Source organism: Zosterops lateralis (assembly GCF_965231275.1).
Source record: "Zosterops lateralis genome assembly, chromosome: 4".
Lineage (NCBI taxonomy): Eukaryota > Metazoa > Chordata > Aves > Passeriformes > Zosteropidae > Zosterops > Zosterops lateralis.
Genome location: NC_139765.1, coordinates 24,343,275 through 24,366,735, shown reverse-complemented (window position 1 = coordinate 24,366,735; position 23,461 = coordinate 24,343,275). Strand labels below are relative to the sequence as shown.

Genomic DNA, 23,461 nt, shown 5'->3' with positions numbered 1-23,461 from the left:
ACACCTCTTCCATCAGTGGCCACTGTCTTCTCTCCTGGATCAACTACTGGTGGAAAAATCTTAAGAAGCAGGCAAATGTTTATGTAAATGGATTCACAAGATTGGTGGGGAAATGGAGTGTGACAACAGGAACATGTGCACAGTAAGTTTTAAAGATCTGTGTTGAGTAATGGAAGTGTATTACAAGCTTCTATATAAGGAAAACAGCTACTTGATGAAGAGGCCAATTTGTTCAGTTGTAATATTTAGAGACTTCAGATGGTGGTGGTGGCTGCTGTTGTTGGGTTTAGTGAGCTGGTTGTGTTGGGCAAACTATTTGAGACTTCAGAGGCTGAAATTGGATCTCCTGTCTCTTGAGAGCTAGAATGAGGAAATTACTTAGCTGAGGAAAGACGTAACTTCTCAAATCTTCTTGGTCTTGGTGTTCATCTCCAGAAGCCCTGCTGGAAAGATGGAAGATGAAAACAGTTCTTCCAGTCAAATCCTCAAAGTTTCCAAACAACCATTGAAGAAATAGGAGAATCGTGGCCTAAGCTGGGTAAATATATTATCCTGATAGAGCCTATACAGCCTGCTCTCCATAGACCAAAAATTCTTCAAGACTGCAGGTCATGAGGCTGTGCTTATTTACTGTGTGGGTATTAATGGGAGTTCACTCAAGAAGTAGGAGTATCTGAAACCATTGCTGACCCAGGATATAGTGTCTGTATTCCATGTTGCTGACCACATGAAAAGCAACTCCTTTGATACTAACGATGAGAAAGCATTCTTAATGTTTTGGAGAAAGAACTGAGGGGACATTACAACTTGCTTTTCTGGGAGCCAAGTTTAAGCAGGGAGGGACTGTTTCTTCAGAACAACAACTAACTAAATCAAGAACAATATGAACAGTGAGGTGCACATTGTATTATTAACCAGAAAAAAAGTAAACACACCTGTCAAACTGAATAAAAGGAGAAGTAAAAAAACCGATGCAAGCGGTGACAGTGGAGGAAGGAAGAAGTAAAAGTGAAAATCAAGCTGAAAAGGCATTCCAAAAAAGTGGTAGACCCAGAAAAAAAATGCAAAAGTAAGACCAAAAACATAGCTGCTCTATTTGATATCTCATTGGACTACTGAACTTATTTAAAGAACTGGTACTACTGATCCAATAATTGAAAAAAACAGACATACACAGTGGGTGAAATTCTGCATTCAGTTTCAAGTGTGTAGTTTTGGAAGCAGCCCTTTGCCAGTTTGTGTGTTTTCATTCTGCTGACAGTGAAGCTGATGTGCAAATCTGTACCAAGCTCTTAGCAGTGGGAGCCTCCTCTTTAGTGTTTTTTCTCCAAGAATCACTTGATCTTTTTTGCTGCCTTGACTCTCTCAGCAGCTGAATCATTTGTTTTCTTTATATTTGTCTGCTGATTCCCAAAGCTTACTGTTTCCTTTCCATTATCTACTTCAAACTAATCTACCTATGAAGCCTCTTTTTTTGTTCCCCTGAAGCCTTTTTGTTATTCATGTTGTTACCTATTTAGAAATCTTGCAAATTCTTTTTGCTGTTGGTCACTGTTCAGTCAGGATATGGACTTGTTATGGGTTAACACAGTTTGGTTTTTAGTTGAAGGGGAATATAAAATATTGCTCTGTCAGGACCCTTAGAATTGTTGGAAAGGATAGGGACCTATCAGGGGCCAGTTCTTGGCTATTGGCGTGTAGTTTGAACACTGAGAAAACAGAATGTGACTTTTGGCAATAGCTGTATAAAGCTGAGCCTGGGTTCAAGGCGCCTTCTCTTCTCCCGGTGAGCCAGCAGGTAACACCGTGGGCAGCAGAAAGGGGCCAGCTTAGGCCCCGCTGCCCCAAGCCTGCCGGGCCTCCAGGAGCCGCTGCCATGGGGTGGGGCAGCCCGGCGGACTGAGCCCTTTTTCTCCCTTTGCCGGTGGGGGAGAGGGGAGGCTGCGGCTCAGGGCTGGCTGTGTGCCAGGGGCCGCTGCAGAGGGGGCCTGGCCGTGGCTGAGCCCGGTGACAGCAGCAGGGCAGGGAGGAAAGCCCCGGCGGCTGCAAACGTCTAACGAGTTTTAACCTTGCCCCGGCAGCTGCCCCTGCTGGGGGGGGGGGGGCGGGGGGGATGTTCTCCCCCCACCCGCCTTCCTTCTTTGGGCCCCAGGCCGTGAGATCAAGGGAGTAGAAAAGAAAGCATCCACTAGCCTCCTCCCCCTGCATGGCTCTGAAATCTTTGAGGCTGCTGCCTGGCAGAGGTGGCATAACCGCCACAGACCTGGGCAAGTTTTAACTCTTTCCTGCCAGCAAATGGAACTTTCAGAGCACTAGCCCTTCCTGGAGTGAGGACAAAGTGATTGAACTATAAAAAGACATAGCATGAAATTGAAGTCAGTGAAGAGAGAGTGAAAAGACTATTTGGAACAAAGGAGGAGGAGTGGCCTAATTTGGTTGGACTTCTCTAGTAAACTATGGAGAATGGACTATTATTTTTTTTTTCCTGTAACATGGATGATGTTGAGGGGGGATGTAAGGTTCTAGTTAATGGTGATATGAAGCACTTTGCTCCTAAGGAAAAGGAGATTTTTAATTTTTGAGATGAAGGTACTTTTGGCAGACAGAAGAGAGTCTTTGTTCTCTACTAGAGGAGGCATCCTCAAACAGTACCCCTAATAAGCAGATATGGTCCATATGCAGTGTTGGGAAAGCTGCTAATGGGTAGGATTTCACAGTCTGCAAGAGTTCCTTTCAGGCCACTGCAGATTTGTAGCATAGAAGCCACCAGAGAACTGTTCCTCTTCTGGTGATGTCTCCATAAGACTCTAAGAGAGACTCCTCTCCCCAAAGAACTGATGAAAGACTATTTTAAATGGTGTAACTAACTAAAAATTACAGGGTTTGTCTCTTTTATGTTGTATGTGAGAACATGAATTGTTAGTGGGGAAGAGGAGTGCTTTGAAAGTTTTCATTTTGATTATCATTTTTCCTTCTTTTGCTGTGTGTTAATAAATCTATTTGTTTTATCTTTAAGCTTGAGTCTGCTTTGCCTCTCCTAATTCTACTTCACAGGACAAAAAAAGAGTAAATACTAAGACCAGTATGCTAAATTTATCAAATAGAATTCGGCAAACATGAAACCTCTACATAAATTGGCATTTCTGCCCTGTTTAGAACTTAAAACCCATTACAGGACTAAATAGTTTTTATTGTTATCTGGCTTTGGAACAGATTGGCCACTGAAGGAACGAGTCATGAATATTATTTTTTCTTTTCTTTTTTTAATGGAGAGGAGTGCTAGAAGCATACTTTTTTTGGACAATCTGCAATTTAGTAACACTTAAATGTCCTTGAACAGCCATATACAGGACTCCTGCAACTGAGGGAAATCTCAGGAGTCTTGGGTGTGCTGCTGGCCTCTATATGCAAGTTCTGTGTTTAGATAACAAAAACAAGCTTTCAAATATAATTTCACTTTATTCTTAATTGTATTTGGTTTTGTCACAAATTCCTTTTTATGGCTTCTAGCAGGTGGCTGGGTGTTGCAATCGCAGTCCTAGTCCAGGGCCGTGAGCAAGGGGGCTGCGATATTTCCTCCAGGGTTCCTGAGTGTCCTTGGCACCCACCAGACAATCAGGGTAGGAAATTGTGAGACAGGCTTCGCGTGCCGCTCCGAGTCACAAATTTATTAACAGAAACAAAAAGCGAGCTTAACTTGAAGGCTGGCAGAGGCAGAGACACTGGGCTTACAGTGACTTATAAACAGGGGAGGTCTCAGGGGAGGGTACAAATACAATGACCAATGGGGAACACAGAGGGTGGGGGGTAACTTTAACCTGCCACTGCAGTGCCAAAGAGCAGGGGATTTCTAAAGTGGGAGGGGCTAGCACAGGGTAGGATTGACAGGGGGGTAGGAGGAACAACGGGCAGATCCAAGGGTGAATGATAGTTGCATAAAAGAATGCAGTTAAGACTAAACTAACTATACAAGGAAGGAGGGGGAGGTGTACAGAATAAACCATTTGAGGGACTAGAATCAGGAAAAAAACCACATCACCATAGCTGGGTAGAAGTGTGTATGCAGTATACATACAGAGGTGAAATCAGGCAGAGAGAAACCCTACATTTCAGATAGTTTTTTCCCAATGTTTTGCATGGATGGATAAGTGTTATGGCCACTTAGGGTCATGCAGAGTCTAACAGTGCATTGCCAGAACTAGTGGATGTTAGCACTTGGCCAAATGGCCACTTCTGTTAATGAATTGTATTTCCTTATGGTTTTGCTCTACTTAAAACCTTTGTTTACTGTTCTGGGTAGCTTTCAGTGCACAACACTTGTTTGCCCTGTCTTGGTTTATATTGAGCATCAATAATTGTCCCATTTTAATCTTTCCATAAGTACACTGAAAAAAATCAAGATTGTTCAGAGTAGGGTAGTCTATTGAATAGCATCTTTGGGTTTTGGTATGTTTGTTCTGTTGACTTGCTGAAAAACAGTCTTAAAGTCTATTAGATATCAAGGCAGGTATGCAAACCCAGAAGGAGGTGGTTCTAAACTGTCCGAAGTTTGGTTTAGATGAACAAGAGGGTTTTTTCCAGGCATATCTGGAGAACAAAAGAAGAGCTGTTTTGAAGTCAGCACTGTAAATGAGCACAGAAATAATGTAGTTCTCTGTAATTGCACCCAACTGGTTCTGAAAAAGGAACAATTCTTTCACCTAAAAATTAGTGTAATTTTGAATCAAATGTAAAACTTCCCTCATTTTCCAGGGAAAAGGTTGGATTTTTGAGCTACTTTAGCAGATTAGGGATACATTAAATTCAATTTAGGAGAAAGCAGCGCTGATCCCTTCAATCTGTCTTTCAAAACACAACTCCCCACAACTCTTTTGCTTCCTTCTTTACAGGATTTAAGTTGAAGTGCTTTAGGGATGTTGGCTGCTTTTAATGGGAAGATAGGGGACAGACAGCATATCTGTGTATTCTTAGAGGGGACATGTCCCACTCCACAGCTCTTTCAGGAGTGACAAATGTCGGAGCTGAAGTTTGTGGTTGGTGTTCTCATTCCTGTTTTAAATAAATTTAAAGATCAGTATTGGCTTTTAGTATATAAGGAATGACCTGTCATTGATGCAGTAAAATGCTTTCTACTTTGATCTTGTCTTTTTCAAGCCCCAGTTACAAGGATTTTTGTTTTCTTGCTGTTGTTTTCATTTTCTAATGAGAGATTTTTCTAGTTGTGAGGTATTTTGCATTTCATTTTGTTTGAACAGTAGAACTTATATTTTTCTTCTCTTTTCGTCCCCTTTCCCTCCAACTTGGAATTTCAAGATTGCAATGAGTTCTTGAATCAACACAATTGGAATTTTGGTTTTGGATGGATGGTGGAGCTGAGGGGAGAACATTCCTGGCTCTATAGTTTGCATCATCACTACTTTAAAAATAGAACTTCTGATTTCTGTTAGGAATCTATGGCATTTGGAAATGTAACCTTTTCTATCTAGATAGCAAGTTCCTGGGGAATGTGAAGAGTTCCCTGGTTACTGGTACAGCTCCCCGAGTGTGTGTATTCTGAGTAGTGATAAAATGACTTCACTGGCTTTTAACCAGAATCCTGCATGTGATTCAAAGACTGAACGAAGTTATGTGAGCTTCATCATCATCATGCAGTGGGAATTCTTTCCGAAGCAGCAAATGGGATGTTCCGAAGTCAGCTTTAAATATGGAAATTCTTGTGCTGGAGCTACAAACTGCACAAAGTTCTGGGTTGGCTGTTATAGGACATGGAGAGAGGAGTGCACAGCTGTTAGCTGCACATTAGTGAGTTATTCCATTCATGAAAGATCTGAATATAACCTTCTGCTACCTTTTATTCCTGTGATTGACTACTGAGTAAGCAAATCACAGTGTGATTATGTTAGCCAAACTAGAGTTAAAAGATTGTACTGAAACTGAATATGTAAAGGATGCTTTTCTTTTTTTTTTTTTTTTTTTTGGTGTCAAGAATGGCAGGCTACAATAAAGAGTACTTATTAGAATAATTTAGTTGAGCAGTACTTATTTCTGCTGACAACCTTAGATTTAAACAAGAAACTCCTGGAAATCTCTTTAACCCTGTAGTAAGTATTTGTTGAAGCATTAAATCATCTTTTGAAAATAAAATCTTTTTTCCTCCATCTGCTTTGAGAATATTCTGTTTATTCTTTAATACAGTAAATGTTACCGTATAGATTGAGAAAGAGAGAGTAAGGACAAAACCACTCAGGCAGCTTTTTGCCCTTATCCATTCTGTGAACTAAGATTAACTTGCAGGGCAGCACAGGCAGGCTGCACTTTTTCTAAAACAGTAAAGATGTGAGAGACACAGAATGAGTATTCACTGATTGCTTTGTCTCATAACCCTTCTTATGGCCCTAGCTTACTTTGAAATATAGCGTCTGAGAATTAACTTTAGGGGTGTGTGTGTGCATTTAAACCAGTTCCCAGTGTATGCAGTAAGGTTGTCATCCTCATACTGTAATTTTTGTATCATTCATCAATTGTTATTAAAAACAAAATGAAAGTTTAAAATGTATGTAAAGTCATGTCAGGTTTTATATGTTGTAACTGTAATCAAAAAAGTGACTTCCTTTATGTGAAATAAATGCATTATGTATAACGGACCCTGTTTAGTTGTCATCATACTCTGTGAGTTACCCACTTATTTACATGATGAATGTAAATATGTAAATCAACTTTTCTTTAGGCACATAGTTCAAGTGCATTGGGAAAATGAAGTGAAAAAGGATTGCTTTAATCGGGTTCTTACTTGGTGTCTTCAGGCACAGTTGTATCAGAATTATTATTGATTATGTATATAGGCTCAGACTGATAATTTTTATCTTTGTGGCTCAGGCAGATCATAGTCATCTTTATGGCCTGCCACTAATTTAGCTTCTGGATTAATATCTGAACATGTGCTATGCTGAGTCTCTCTAAACTGGTATGATGGTTACACCACATTCTTTGCCTTAAGGGATAAACTGCAGACACATCCATTCTGTCTCCTAGTTACCTGGTGACTCCTTGCTATCCACTGTTTGCCAGATTTAAGAAATGACTAATGTTTAATGAAGTGCTCAAGTTTCCATGCCTTTGTGATGGCAGAAATTTGCATTAGCGATCATAATCAGGATTTTTTTTCTTTTAATAATGGGATCTAAGTCCAGGCTACATTTTGATTGTAGGCATTAAAGTACAATATTTTTATGTCTGAGCATCAATGTGAATCAATTGCTAATGTTCTAATGCGTGCCCAGAGCTGTATAGATCAGTGCTAGGGATTATAGGTAACTTGAGGTTTTGGAAATGTCTCTGATGTTATTGTTTGATGTAGCAGAAGTTACTATAAATGAATTTTCATATTAACCTGTTTGCTGTCTGCTTTTACCAGTCTCAAATGACTCCTGCAGCACAAAACCCCCTCCAAAACCAAACAATAAAACCTGACAAAAAACCCACCCCAAAATCTGAAGTAACCTACAGCTTCATGTCACATCTGGATTCTTCTTGCTGCTGGGCTCCTGCACCTCAGTTCAGACTTGCAGCACCCTCTGCTGTTCTGACCTTAGGGTTCTTCCAAGTAGAGACTGGCACTTGTTCCAAATTGTCTTTTTAATTGGAGAAACCTCTGCTGATTGTCTTGAGGTGGTCTGGTTTTTCATTTGTGGCGAAGGAAACATGAGCCCTGCTTTATGGAGGTGAAACTTGAATGTGTATCTTAACAAAAGAAATATTGTTCTCCTTTCTCCTCAGTTGCTTTGTCAAGAGTATTTTACTAGCAAAATCAATATAGAAAACTGGTTTCATTACATTGGCACAGCTCCCTTTCCTGATTAACCTTAGTTTGACTTAAGAATGCTGTGTAATTTAGCAATAGTTTAGGTAGGTAAGAAGTCATAAAGCAAGCAAACTGGAATTACTCTTCAGGGTTGCAGAGCCCCCTCCCCTGCTGCTGCAAGTAATCTGGTCATATAGTCCCCTACATAAATTTATCGAGCACCACTTTAAGAAGTGTTAGATTTCACACTCATGTTGGAAAGCTGTCCTAGAATTTCTCTCTTTGGTTAAAAGTCTTCTAGTTTTCAATATTAAATATGTCAATGGCTTTCAGTGCAAATAACTCCTCATAGTTAAACTGATGCAAAACTTCAGGCAAAATATTCTCCCTAGAAGAAGCCTCATCTACTTACAATATTCTTAAAGTAAGGAAGTGCTAAAATAGTATCTGCTAATGTGACCTGCTTAATGGTTTTTTTGTGTCTTTCTGTAGTGATGCTTATTTTAAACCAGATCCTCTAAGTAATGTTAATGATACTTCCCAGGCACTATGCACAGCATTGGATCCCCAACGGGATATGAACCTATTTAATTACCCCTTTTGAAAAGTAGGTTGATGTTGGGAAAGATTAATCAGGGAAATTTTATAAATATGATTGCTTAGCAAAATATTCTGAAAATATGAAACCTGTAATTGAAATAGAAATGGAAGCTTATTCTGAGTTGTAGGATACCGAGTCTTAGTTACTATATAACCTAAAGACAATAGCCTAGCCAGCTGAAGGAGAATCCCTTTTGATTGAATAATACCTTTCTGCTGGCTAAGGGATCCAAAGGTCAATGTAGCAAAACAGAAAAGTCTAAAGAGTAGTTTTTAGAGTTTAAAATATAACACATGGTAATGTAGTAGTTCTTATAGGCTGTATATAGATTCTATAGGATTTTGTGTCTTGTATTGGTTGGTCACTGTAAATTAAAATATTCATCACAAAAGGAGATATAATGTATTGTAACCAGGACCTCGCTCTCTTGGTTTTCCTCTTCACCCTGTTCGCTCTCTTCTCTTCTCTCTTGGCCCCTACGCTCTTGGCTTTCCCTCTCTGGTCCCTGCTCTCTTCACTCTCTTTGCACTCTTGGTTTTCCCTAGCTCTTCTCTTCTCTCTTCGCCCTCTGCTGTCTTTGGTCCCTGCTCTCTTGGCTCTCCTCTTCGCTCTTTCTCTCTGGACCTCACTCTCCTTTCCCTGCTCTTACCTCTGCTCTCTTCCCCCTGCACTCTGACCTCTGCCACGTTGCTCTAGCTCTCTCCCCTCTTCTTGCCAGCTTACCCTCTTGCTCTCTCTCGTTCTCTCTCTCTGGGACTTCCCTTCAGCCGAGGCTGGTGGCTGAAGGGAAGGCCCTTTCTACCCACAACCCTTGCAATAAAACCACATATTCTAGAATATCTCAGGTTTGCACAGTACCTTGTCCCTGTAAGTATCGGATGCTTCAACAGGTTGAGAAATGTATTTGTAGTTCTTTGTAGTCTTCCATTTTCTTTGCCCTGATTGTTTTTCCTCAAAAATGAGCATAATCCAAATAAAGAAGTTGCAGCTTCAATTGAAGCACAAGCAGGCTTGGTCAGTCTGTAATCATAAGTGACCTTGAGGAGTTTTTTTTCCTTTTTTAAAAATTCTGCTGGGGATAGTCTAGTTGAAGCTGTTGTTCCTTGTCTATGTTTTTCAATATCTGAGATTTGGACTTTGTGTTCACTGATGTCAACTCAAATATATGCCTTTTAAAAATATATTGAGTTGTTTTGATTCATTAAAGTTACTATGTGACACTTTAGGTACCACTGATGAAAAATTGCAACTCCCAAAACATTTGGTTCAGAAAGTACCTTGAGCTTGACTTACTGCAAAACATTCCCAAGCTTAAAGCCTTCAATGTTTTCACTAAAAACCGAAAGAAACAGAAAACACTTTTCAGTATAAGTTTGCTGATTTCATGTTACCTCTAAGTAAGTAAGAACAAGATCCAGATTAGTAGACTCCTTTTGGAAAAGCAGCTATTGCTAATCTTGTCTTGTAAACTGAGAGATTAATGAGATTCTGGAACATGTAGCGTGTGTAAAGTGGTTTCTCAGGCATGAAAATTTCAGCCCATTTAAAAGTCAAAGCATCCTTTAAGTTTAAGCTAGAAAGTTGCTGACAACTTTAAATAGACCCGAAAAAAGCAGCAATTTTAAACAGACTTACAATGCTCTACAGAATTTTAAATTTGTTTGTTTGTTTTTTAATTTATTATAATTTCTATATAGTGCACAATATACAATCTCCATTCTAGGATTTTTAAAAAATTTGTTGTTCTTTTCTTATGCTTATTTTTCTTCTTCTCTTTGTACTGGGTTTTTGCATTATGGTGACAGACAAAGTGGCTGCTTATAATAAGAGGCTGCTCTGCTCCTCCCAGTTTTCCTTGGAGAGAGGCAGTCACTGTTTGTTGATTTAGTGCCTGGGAAGAATGAGGTTTCTTTGGACTCCTTCCTGATCTCTCTCTCGCCAAGGGAGCCTGCGTCATTGAGAAATGTTTAACCTTCTGGCCCTGAAGCAGGACTGGAAACTTTGCTGCAAAATCTAGAAGCTAAAACTGAAAATGTTATTTATGTGAACTACTCTTTCCTTTGATTTAATTGGGACAGGAGATTGCAGAGCTTGATTTAGAATTTTGAGTAGCAACTAATTTGGAGAGTTAACAGGGGGGAAAATAATTTCTTTAGTGAAAAATGGTGAGTAACTGATTTAGAGGAAGAGGAAAGAAGAGCTGGGAGCAGAAAATGGAAACATGTGGGAGGACTTAGTGAAGAAAAATGTCCTAAGATCATAATTCTGGTGTTGTCAAGTACTTGAGTACTTCTTTCTAACTTGTATCAGGAGGCTGGATGTGCATAATTTTATTCCTATAACAGAAGTTGGTTGCAGAGAGCCAGGGGCCTAAATTGTGGTGGGAACCTTATTTCCAAGGCATTGATTTAATAGCAGATACTGCTTCTTGTATATGTCTTATTTTCCCAGACTGTCCACTTTTTTCCTTCTTCCTCCTCCGCCATCCTGGACCATGAGGGTTCTTCTAACACTTCTGCGTAATTTCCAGATGTCTGGGTGCCCTGCTGCAACTATACTCCTTTAACTGAGAGGGAAGAAGACACTCTGAAATCCCAAACATTTTTGCAGCATAACCATTATAAATCTGACATATAATGGAATTGTTGTGCTTGTGCTAATTAAGTATCTAGTGTGCTTGTAGTACAAAGAGTAATCCTGATGTGCCCACAGAGTGTTGATTTTATTTCACATTCTCCGTCTATCTGTGCACAGCACATGCCTGTATGTGCAAGATATTCCAAACAGAAATGTGGCAGCTCTGTCTCTTGGGACCTAATATCCTTATGGTAAACTAAAATAAAGAAACTAAATTGAAACTAAAGTGAAGAAGCTTCTCTCAAGGGTGAAATAACATGAAACAGTTTACATGATTTGTTCCAGTGATTCGTCATGACCAGTGGAAGGGAGGGGAAGGGGTACTTTCCTTCTCTCCTGTTTTACTGTAGCAGCAGCAGCTCAGTGCACCTGCTTAGCCTCAGCTAGCTGGGACAACTGGACTTTATTGTAAGGAGTCTAATTCGCTTTTGAAAACAAAGCCATTAAAATGCCCTCACTTTTCTGATGGGTCAGTGACCCTAATTAACTCACTGAACTTTCTTATGAAACCTAGAGCCCTCAAAAAGAAGGAATGATGAGAGCATAATGCTAAATTATTTCATCTGGCTTGGGTAATATCACTTAAACTCTGTACTGAACAGTGAAACTGAGGAAGCAGATAAACAGTTTCAACTGTGAAATCGTAAGTAGGGTGAGAAAACTACTGAACTCTAGGTCATGAAGCCTATAAACATGGCAGTGGCTGGTTATTAAGTCCAAGAGGCAGAAAAGATTGGCTAGCAAAGAATAATATACAGTGCATGATAGACTCAAAATATTAAGACTTAAATTACAAGTGAGTGATTCTTGGGAGAACATTAAAAACACGTGCATTTCCCCTGTATGAGGTTTGTCAAATTAGAATTTGCTTTGATTTTATTCTGAGGTTGTTACATATCTGTGAGTGGACAAGAAGAGTGGTTAAACATCTCTCACAGAATAGTTGAAGTTGGAACATCATCTTCCCCAACCTCTCTGCTCAAACAGGTTCCCCTAGAGCCAGTTGCCTAAGACTGTGTTCAGATGGCTTTTGAATATCTCCATAGATGGAGACGTCACAACCTCTCTGGGCGACCTGTGCCAGTGCTCAGTTGCACAGTAATAAAATACTTTCCTGATATTCATTGGGAACCTCCTGTCTTTCGGTTTGTGCCCATTGACTCTGGTCCTGTCACTGGGCACCATTTTAGAGGAGCCTGGCTCTGTGTTCTTTGTACTACCGTTCCTTCAGGTTTTTAGATGGATAAGATCTCTAGTGCGGCTATGGCTCTCCTGTACTGGGGATCTCAGAGCTTAAGCCAGCACTCCAGGTGTGTTCTCATCAAGGCTGAGCAGAATAGGATCACCTCCCCTTGATATGCTGGGAACATTCCTCCTAGTGCAGCCAAGGATGTCTTCTTCAGCCTTCTTTGTCCAAGGGCACATCACTGTCTCATGTTCAACTTGGTGTCCAGTGGGATCCCCAGGCCCTTTTCTGGCAAACTGCTTTGCTACCACTTAGCCCCCAGAATGTGCTGACGTACCCTCCGTGTACCTCACAGTCTCCTCATCTGACTCAGACTTCATCTGCTTCTCTGTGAGGGTCTCGCAGGAGGCAGTGTCTAAGCCCCACTGAGTCGGGGCAGACAATATCCACTGCTCTTCTCTCTTACACCAGGTCTGTCTCTCCACACTGTAGCTGAAACCTAAAGACAGATTTGCTGTCATGTCCTGGAAAAAATATTTTCTGATAGGAGAGAATTGGGAGTTCATAGTCAGTTCTGGCCTTACTATAGCATAGTTGCTAAAAGTAAGCATATGGCAATGTCTGTACTGTTAAAATTGGTTTTGTCTTAAGAGCTTGTTCATAAGTGACTTCTGTTAAGTTGGCTGTTAGATGTGCTGGCAGCGAGCAGCCAAGTCTTGCCAGATCATAACAACTGGCAACCGTATAACAACCATATATTTTTCCTTTGCAGGTTTGTCTATTCAGTTAGATCCTCCACCTGTTTATTTTTATGCAGTCCCACCTTAATGGTCGCTCTCTTGTGTCTGGATTCATAAAATAGATTTGGTAGCCAAGGAAGGGAGGATACACGGATTTCTAATTCCAGGTCTGACACACAAACTCTGTTATATGTAAATATCTCTACTTGTTTTAACCTAGTTTATCTAACCAAAAGGTTTTAAAATATATTTGAATTGATTAGAATCCATAAATGTGAGGTTCTGATTGATAAGTTCTGGTAGCTTATACCAAGGCAAGAAAGGAAGATCTTAAAAGGGGTGTGAGGCAGCTAATGGAAAATTGTGACTGAAGAGGCTTCTCTGCATATTGTTTCAGGTGGACTTACAGATTTAGGAGGAGGCAGGCAGAACAGAAAGCTGATGTCTGAATCAGAACTTCATGTTCCAAGCACACTTATCTTTACAATTAGAAGCACTTAGGCTACGTGCCTTCCAGTGCTTTTAGGCCATTTGGTGATTAAAACTCCTAAGATTCGGCAGGTTTCGCTGGAAAGAGGATACACCCTCACAGTTACTTACCATTTTCTTTGCTTTCATGGCTGACATTACCAGAAATCTTGAACATGAGATAAAATTTATTTTAAAAGTAATCACGCAGCTTGCAAAGGAGGCCTGTATCTTTTCCCCCCGCCCTTTAGATAAAGGAAGGTAAACCTGTGGTTTGGTTGATGCGAAGTAGGATTCACTTAAAAATGTAGTTTATGGAGAAGGAATGGTAGTACTGTCAAAAATGCATTTGCCTAAAGTGAAAATTTTTCCTGCTAATCAAAAGCTGAGTAATTTAGCAGCATCTAGGTAAAAACTATCCCAAATCTAGTCTAAAATTCTCCTCTTTTTGACATGCATGCTTTATGTTTCATTTAAGGTCTGAAAGGTCTGCATGTGTGGAGGGGGAGGATGAATTCATTCAAGACCCTCAAAGTTCTTTCTGGGATCAGTGTGTCCATATCATGAGTTTAATCATATCATGGTTGTGTGTCTTGACATTGTCTCAGGCTCATTTTGTCATAGCTATAGATTAAAACTCAAACACAGTATACATTTTTATATTGGAAACAAATACAGTTGTTGAACCCACTATAAGAGTTTGAGATTGGCATTGATATATCCAGAGAATGGCTGAATTTCAGCACTAAAGGAGGAGTTTGAGCATTTGATGTTGAAAGGGATTTATCAGCTTTTGGCAATGCAAGAACTGAATTTCAAATTCTAAAGAGAATTTTATTTCCTTTCTCAAATAATCCTGACAATAGCAGTTTTCTGCTGTGAGGTGAGATGAGCATCCATGATGAGGGAAAAGGAGGGCACTGCTTTTAGTGGCAGCTGACCACTGAATTGGTTTAGAGCTATCATAAAACTTGGTCTCCTACTTTATCTCAACCAAGCCTCCACTGCAGTGTGACTGAGAGACGGGACTTCAGAAGAGGGGTGAAAAAGTAGTCGAAGCTGGGAGCCTTAAGCCAAAGCTTGAGCAAAAATAGGTCAGAGTTTGGATTGTTGAAGTCATTGAAGTCCAAGCAAGAAAAGAGATTGAAGTCCACGCAAAAAGGAGTTGGAGTAGTTTATTTTCCTCTCAGTTCAGTCTTATATACTGTTGCAGCTCCACCCAGCTACAGCTTTAAGCAGTCACATCCCTAAGCAAGAATTTCACACCAGTTACAGAATTAGCCTATTGTTTGCAATACTTGGCAGCCTTACAAAAGTACATAGTTTCAAAAACCTTGGTATCTGCGTATGCTGTACCTTCCCAGTTCTTCTCCTGCCTGTATCCCACCAAGGCCAGAATATCTCGATCCATAAGCTCCATCATGTTTTCTGTTCTAGCTCTCATCTGTTCTCCCATATTTCCCCCTTCCTTTTGCACCATTAAAATTTTCTTTATTGATTTATTGATCAGTCTCTGTAAGCATTGCAAAATACTAAAGGCACTACAACAAGTATGCACAAAATAACACCCAAAGCATAAATGGCTACTTTAAATAAGTTCTTGCTCATAAGCAGTGAGTATTTTGGCTAGGATCAATACGTTCCCAATCTAAAGCAAGGACTGATTCTTCAAAAGGAAATTGGGCATTGTATCAACCACCCCTAGATGTGTGGTTCACCAGTTCTTCTAAGGTGGACCTAATCTTGGTGACCCTAACACCTCTAGGTAACCCAAACCATCTTCCCAAGGACATAAGTCTGTTAGTTGTCACACAGTTGCTGATGAGGCTCTTCTCACAAGTATTCTCAGGGAAATCACGAATCCTCAGAGGCTGATGTCAGGGCTGGATCCTCAGGTGGTGTCGCTGAGGATTCTCTGAAAGGCTTCACATTCCTTGCTGGAATCCACTTCGGTCCAGCTTCTGTAGAAACAAAAGCATAACCTCGACCCCACTTAACAAGAGGGTAAGGTGCCACAAATTTTCATGTGGATTTTACTAGGTGGATCCTTTACCAGCACCAGGGGTTTCTGTCTGGGCTGTAATTGCAGACTACTTCTGAAATGTCAGATAATTGGAGGATTAGAATCCATCAAGGAGCAGTTCAAAAAATTAAAAACATCAATACCTTCTGTAAGCATTCACAGGGGCAGCATTTCCCCTCTTTGTTGCAATAAAAGACGCTTGAGTGAGCTATGAGCTCGTTCAATTATGGATTGACCCATGGAGGAATGAGGAATCCCAGTTTTAATGTTACCTCCCAGAGGGCAAAAAATTTTGCAATTTTAATTTCTAAGGGAATACCTATGACTGCAGAAGCACTAGTAAAATGACAGCAGACATTCTTTGCTGACTCTCTGATATGACAGGATGCAAATAAAGCACCTGAAAAAGTATCAATTGAAACAGCCAGACTCAGTAAAATGTGTGACATCTGTTTGCCATAATTGAAGGCTCTGAAGTCCTCTATGGTTAACTCCTCCAGCAGCAGAGGGAAAGGAATGTCTCTGACAGTCTGGGCACACTGCCACAATACTGGAAGCTTGGCAGCTAGTCAAGTCAAAGAAGCCTGCCAATGCAGCGGTATTCTGATGAAAAAAATGAATGGCTTAATTTAGCCTGTGCAAAGCAGTCTGGTAAGACCTGCTAAAGTGAGCATGTCTGCCTGGCAATTACCTTCCACTAGAAAGCCAGGTAAAATAGCGTGGGATCTAATATGCATCACAGAATATGTGTGTTATCTACTATCTAAAAGAGAAACAAGTTGTTGTAGCCAGTAGAAAAGGTTTTCGTTAGGCACATCTCTTAGAACAGCAGCTTCAGCTTTCTCGATAATCCCTGCAAACATAAGCAGAATCTGTGATTAAATTGGAAGGGGTAGAAAATTGCCGAAAGACCCGTACAACAGCTGCCAATTCAGGGATCTGAGAGGAAACTGAAACAGTAGTAATGTCTGAATCCCATAGATTAAAATTTGCATCCCACCAGAGCATTACTGATTTGTGAGCGTGGCTGGAACCATCTGTAAAAACAGTTAAAGCTTGCAAAGTAATTTCACTTTGCTTAGGTTTCATCAAAAGTTTAAATTTAGCAGCTAGCAACTTGTGCTTCGGGTGATGCAAAGAAAGTTGCCCTGTGAAGTTAGTCAACACCATCTGAAATGTCTCTGATTGTTGTAACAGCCATCGCAAGAAAACAGTAGTAACGGGCAAGCATTTTGACTTTAAACTCCACACTGGCAAGTGAAGTCACAGAATCACAGAATCACAGAATGTGTAGGTTGGAAGAGACCTTCAAGATCATCGAGTCCAACCCAGCCCCAACACCTCAACTAGGTCATGGTATCAAGTCAACCTCTGTCTTGCTTTGATAATAAGTAATGCAGTCATTTCTTTGTTGGGTGCTTGTGGTTTTGGTCCCATGGTGTGGCAAAAATCCATTCAATACTTAACAAAGGGTCTGGTGCTTTAGGATCCCGTTGGTAAATCAAAGCATGAGGCTGTTTACCTGGGTTCAGAATTATTAGAAAGAAAGGTAGCTCAGGAGCCCATTGGGCTGCTTGTCAATTTGTAATAGCATCAGCTACTTGTTGGAATGTCTGGCAAGCTTCTGATGTGAGCCGCCTAGGCGACAGGAGATCTGGTTCCCCTTTGAGCAGTGCAGACAGGGGGATTCAGATCTGCATTTGAAATTCCCAATAAAGGATGAACCTAATTAATTGTTCCCAAAAGCTTTTGAGCATCGTGCAGTGTATGAATGTTTGTTTGCATTTGCAAAGGCTTAGGGGTAGTAGTCCAAATCCTAATGTGCCAGCCAAGATATTTCCAAAGGGATTGACACTGAATTTTTCAGGAGCAACACAAAGTCCTGCTTAAGTTACAGCAGTAATGACGAAGGCTAAGTCTTCCTCCTGCTTTTCTGCCACTACAAGGATATCATCCATGTAGTGGTACAAAAGAACATCAGCCATTTTTTGGTGAATGGGACTGAGAGCCTTTGCAACAAACTGCTGGCAGATAGTAGGGCTGTTTTTCACTGCTTGTGGCAAAACAACCCAGTGGTAGCTTTGCAAGGCTGCTTGCATGTTGGTGCTTGGAACAGAAAAGGCAAATTTAGGTTCATCATCAGGATGTAAAGGAATATTAAAAAAGTAATCTTTTAAATCAATGACTATCAAATGCCAGTTTTGAGGAATCATGGTAGGGGATGGGAGACCAGGTTGCAGTGCTCCCATGTCATCCATAACTATCACCGTTCCCAGAGAGCCCTCTGGCTTGCTGGGCTCTGTCATGATATAGTGAAGTTTTAGGCAGGTCTGGACCCCGGGCAGAAGCATGCTTATTTCAGAGAAGGAGCGACTCACAATCGGTGGTAAAAAAGGTGTTTATTCAGGGCATATGCCCAGGTGTTCCAGTCTTGAGCGTGTATCCGAGAGTGAGGACCAGAGACCGATTTTTGGGTTTGTCCTGCTCTTATGAACAGGGGTGGAACTCAATGGAAATTAAGGAGAGTGACCAAAAAGAGGGGATGTGACATTACCATTTAGGGTTGAAAGGGGTGGGATGATACCTGAGGCCTTGGCTGGCCATCTGGCCTGCCCGGGCTATGAAGAACTTTGGGCGTGTTTACAGATAAGATATAATAGATTCTTAACGACTGGAGCCAGGGCTATCAGAAACATACAGTGGGCTAGCCTGGGCTATTGAGAGATATACAATAAACTGGGCCTGGGCCATCAAGGGATATACTGTGGAAAAGGGGGAACCCTTTATGTGACTTAACTACAGGTATCTGTGAAGGGAGATGGGGGTGGATGAACATTTACAGAAACCAGGACACAAAGTTATACAAAGATTAAAAAACCCAATTCCACACCACTACACATAACAGCATTAATTATTCAGAGGTCCTGTAGGAGATGCCGTTTGCCAGTTTGTGTCTTGATAACAAATGGGTGAATTCCAGGGGCTTGTAGAGGGGATTCTGTGTGCCCCTTTTGAGATTGTTCTTGCACAAGTTCAGTGAGTGTGCACAGTTTAACTAATGGCAGGGGCCATTGATCCACCCAGACAGGGCAATCGGTTTTCCAGGTTAACATTAGGGTGATGTGCACCTCAGTGTCCTCAATGTCCTCTATTAAAAGACAGGCTGAATTTTGAAGCTGCATTGAGAAGGTACATCTCGCCCCCATAACACCATGGGTGCAGGCATAACAAATGGCTTTACAAAAGCTGTGTGGCACTCTGGCCCCTCCACCTGAACTAGGTGGTGGCTGCGGTAACTATGACTGCTTCCTGCAATCCCTGTAAGGGGTTGGGATACTTCTTTGAGGACCCAGGAAGGAGGCTGTTTCACCTGAGAAATGACAGTCACATCAGCTCCAGTATCTAGGATACTCATAATTGTTATATGATGTCCCTATAATCTTAGGGTGCATTTACAGGTAGGGTGTTCATCAGAAATGACTTGTATCCATAGTATTTCTGGAGTTCCTGTAGATCCAAAACCCCCCACTCTTTCTCGATAGTCTTCCTTAGCAAGTGCTGGTGTCTGTGGGAGAAGAATCAGTTGTGCAACACGAATCCTCTTAGGGACAGTACAGTGTGGAAAAGGAGTCCAGGCCATAATCTTAATTTCACCAACAGAGTCTGAATCTATGACTCTAGGGAGAACAAAAAGCACTTATAGGGTGGTGGGAGATTTCCCAGAGCACTTCTCTGGAGATTTGGTAGTCCAGAAATTCCTGTAGAGAGTAAATGAGCAGACGAGTCAAATAATGTTACTGTGTTGGAGGTTGCCAGGTCCAGTCTGGTGCTGCCTCGAGTTGCTGGGTGAAGACTCGAGGTGTTCCCTGCTGCGGCATCTGCTGTAGTGGCTGTTGTGTCAGCCGGGGGATTTGTGTCTGAGTGTATTGCCGTGCTGTGCTCCAGCTCCAGTTTCCCTGGATCTGATGACCTTCAAAATCATACTTAGAATGGTATTGGTTAGTGAGATGTCTTCCTTTACAACACCAGGGCTGTATGCCAGGAGCCTTTGCTTTGGCCCCGTTCTGAGCTAAAAAGTCCTTTTTCAGATGGCCAGGTTTTCTACAACCAAAGCATATTCTTGCTTCCCCTATGGGCCTTTTAAGGGCTGCAAAAGCTGCAACCATTCCTGCAGCCATGGTTTCAGATGCACGCTCTAGTGTAACAATGCGATTATAAGCTTCTATCATTTCTACTAGGGTTGGATTTGGATTAGTTGGTGATTTAAGCAACTTTTTACAGTCCCCATTTGCATTCTCAACTGTGAGCTTTAAAAGCAAAATCTCTCGGGCTGGCTCATTGTCTGTCTGCTGTTCTAGGGCTTGCTTCAGTCTGTCAATAAACTGCATATATGGCTCTCGTACCTCTTGAATTATGTTTTTAAGAATTTTCTGAGACATCCTTGCATCAGGATGTCTCAGAATGCCTTTTAAAAATGCCTTTCTTGCAGCCTCTCTTACCCTCTTGTATTGCAATGCAAGATGTATTCTATTCCCATCTGTTGAAACCGATTGACGAGGTGTTTTTCTTTATCTCATTATTCCAGGGTGGAAGGGGACAGGTGTCTTTCCGTTAATGGGACAGCTGTTAAAACCAGGTGGGGCAGTGTTTCTTTATCTCTTCCATAATGCATCCGCCTTCCAGGGGGTTATCTGCTGTTAATGAGCCACTAAGGCTCACCCAGTGACTGATAAAATTACATCATCCCATTGTGAGAAGCTCCACCCAGTGGGAGGAGCCAAGCATTCCTGCCTGGATAAAACCTGAGATTCAGAACACTAGGACAGCCTGTTTTCCAGTGGATTCCCAGAGGAAGACTGGAGCCATCTCACCACCACTGGGCCCTTCTACAGGATCATCTCTACTCCAACAGAACCACATCTGTCACTCCAGGAGGACTTAATTGGATTGCTACCAACACCCTGACCAACAGGGTGTCAGGTCGTGTCCTGACTCTGTCAGTGTTTTGCTTTTTTGTAGTACTACATTTTTACTAGTCATAGTAAAGAACTGTCATTCCTATTCACATATCTTTGCTTGAAAGCCCCTTAATTTCAAAGTAATAATTCAGAGGGAGGGGGTTTACATTCTCCATTCCAAGGGAAGCTCCGGCTTTTCCCTGGCAAGGACCTGTCTTTCCAAACTAAGACACTCCTCAAGAGCCTCCTTTGGACATTCAAGAACTTGATTGGAAGGATGTGTGTACAGTCCCTCCCCCGCAAGGCCATCCAGTGTTAAAGCAACTAAATCTTGTTTTCTGTGTCCCGCATAATTCAAAAGAAGTGCCTGCAGATCCTTTTTCCATTCTCCCTCCCAACAGACTACACTGTGTAGAGGTCAATATCAGCCCCACAAGGGATCTAATGTTGTGGGGTGTCAATAAATGTGCAGAAAGCATGGAGTTTAACAAACTCCCAAAATACGGGGACCCAATGCTGTTTTCGGTTGCTGTCTGTCTTAATTCTTTTACCTCCTGAAAAGACAATGCCTCCCAGTGAGGATTACACTGTTTGCTGCTATGATATAGGACAGGGGCTATGATCTTATCAGCCATTTCCAAGTTTCCCACAAGTAAAACTTTTTTAAAATGGACCCAGTTCTTGTGAGGGTGTGGGGGAAACAGGTCTGGCTCATCATCAAGAATCTATGGGACCAGGATCAAAGGGATCTTCATCCTCCCCCTGCCCTCCTTCCCATTCCTGGGGCAGTGGCTGGCAGCAAAAGCTGTAACAGATTGCAGTTTCCGGTATCTTTCTTTTGCCTCTGGTGGTGGAGGAGGAGTGAATGGCTGTACTAAAGAATATATGGCTTTCGGTGGGTCTGCCGCTTGTTCAGGATCATTAGCCACAGCTTGAAGCTGTTCTTGCTTTTCCATAGTCTCATAAATCACTCTCCAAGATGGGAGCATCTCAGCCGCCACCCTATTCCCCTTTGTGGCATGGTCCCATAATTTTCCCCCTGTATCACCCCTTTTGTAAAGGTGGTAGACATAGTAACATTTTTTCCCTCAGGTTCCGCCCACTTCAGCAAGTTTTAAATCACAAGAAGGTAAAGACTTGCTATGTTTCTTAAGCAGCTCAAACATAAGCAAAAAAAGTCTCTCCTGGGCAGAATTCCCCCGACCAATGTTTCCTTTTCCCCAGCTCACCTCTTGGTCCTCCCAGTTGTCCAGAGGTATTGTTATGGGTCCAATCCTGCTTCTTCCAGCAGTGCTTCCAGTCTGGGGTGTGTTGCCAGCTGCCTGCACTGATTAGGCAGTCTTCTCCTCCTCCCATGGAAGGCACCAATTGCTGCGCGACTGAGAGACGGGACTTCAAAAGAGGGGGCGCAAAAGTAGTCTAAGCAGGGAGCCTTAAGCCAAAGCTTGAGCAAAAATAGGTCAGAGTTTGGATTGTTGAAGTCATTGAAGTCCAAGCAAGAAAAGGGATTGAAGTCCAAGCAAAAAGGAATTGGAGTAGTTTATTTTCCTCTCAGTTCAGTCTTATATACTGTTGCAGATCCATGCAGCTACAGCTTTAAGTAGTCCTCTGCAACCATAAGGGGAAGATAACTTTAGTAACAATCTAGATTCTGAGATTACAATTCTGTATCAGATTAATCAAGAATAATGGTCACATTAAGCCTCAACAATGTTTTTACTGCCCGTGTGTTTGGAGAAGGAAGTAGATTTCTGGGCAAAAGTCACAATCTTGTCTTGTCACACAAGACAAAAAAGTCACAATGAAGGTTTACCTAGTAGCAATTTTGCTAGTATATGCTGAGAAGTAAATGAAGGATTTGCTAATCCTTCCCCAAGCTGTGCCTGAACACAGCAGCCTGGCTGTTTCCAGTCTTCTTCAGCTACTTTAAAAATTGACTGCATTTTCCAAGTGTTTGCAGTTAACCCTCTTGTGCAATAAGTAGGAGGGCTTGATAGAGAAGAAACCTTTTATTGCCAGATGTTTAAAGGATGTGGCAGAGAGAAATGCATGATAGCTTTCGCTCAACAACCACAGGAATTAGTGACATAACTTCTCAAACTCTCTCCTTAACATGAGGGGAAGGGTATCTTCCTCCTGTCCTTTTCCAGTTACTCCCTCCTAAAAACAATTTACTGTTTTAAGACAAATTCACATTGCTTCCTTTTCCACTCTATCTTGTTCACTAATCCCCTTGGTCTGGCAGCCAGAACTTACTCTGTTTTTCTGCTCTTGAGAGCAAAACCAAATGTTTTGGACTTCGCTGTTTTCACTTGTTCATAGTGGTTTAAATTAAAGTCTGGAATATCTGTAAGAGGAGATGTTTTGAAATGTTTTGAAAAGTCTTGTGCTCAGTGTTCTCCACTGGTCACAGTGTATACTCATGTCAGTGCCATTCACTTAAGAGTTGGAGTTGATGCTCCTTATGGGTCCCTTCCAACTCAGTATTCTCTGTGATTCTGTGTGTAATTCCTGCAACCTCTGAGTGTTCCTGCCTGTGTGCAGTGGTAGGGGTGAGGAAATGCACATCTGCACCTGTGTGAGCACATCTGTCTACCCCTGGAGAAGTTAAAGTTATTTGGAGAGCATGTGGATGGATTAGCAAATTAACTGTAGGCAGGAAGGCTGATAAGAACAATTTTAACTTGAACCTTGGGTGACTGTCTCTGGCTTGAAACCTCTGACAGTTTTATAACAAGTAAACTATTGCTCTTAGGTAAGAGCAAGGAACTGTTATTTCCTTTGGTCTAAGTAATTATTTTAAGAGCAAGGTGGGTAGTAGCTGAACTAAAGGAGTATATGGAATTCTGTTGTGATTACAGCTGGAGCAGCTCCCAGTTAAGGCCCTCCACTGGAGATATGTACCCCATTTGAGATGTGGTTCTTGATGTGTGAACTCTCACTGTAAAGCTTGTTGGCTTAGCCAAGGTAATTTGAGCTAATCTTTCTAACTTTGCACTGGAACAGAGTGAGAGCATTCATACAGCCAGCTCTGGGGTTACAACAGG

The 23,461-nt window shown here is 41.5% G+C and overlaps 1 protein-coding gene across 7 annotated transcripts in view; it reads left to right on the top strand.

The window, feature by feature from the left end:
- The window catches only part of MRTFA (myocardin related transcription factor A), a 106,459-nt gene that overhangs the window by 29,295 nt on the left and 53,703 nt on the right, over positions 1-23,461 (top strand). For 3 of the 7 annotated variants that reach the window (XM_083859404.1, XM_083859403.1, XM_083859405.1), the window contains exon 4: positions 20,042-20,092. The exons of 3 other annotated variants lie outside the window; for them this stretch is intronic. In XM_083859404.1, the coding sequence (XP_083715530.1) occupies positions 20,071-20,092 (22 nt within the window). In that variant the 5' untranslated portion in view covers positions 20,042-20,070. Of the gene's footprint in view, positions 1-435; positions 539-20,041; positions 20,093-23,461 lie in introns of all 7 variants that reach the window. One more of the 7 variants, XM_083859402.1, reaches the window with a different exon arrangement.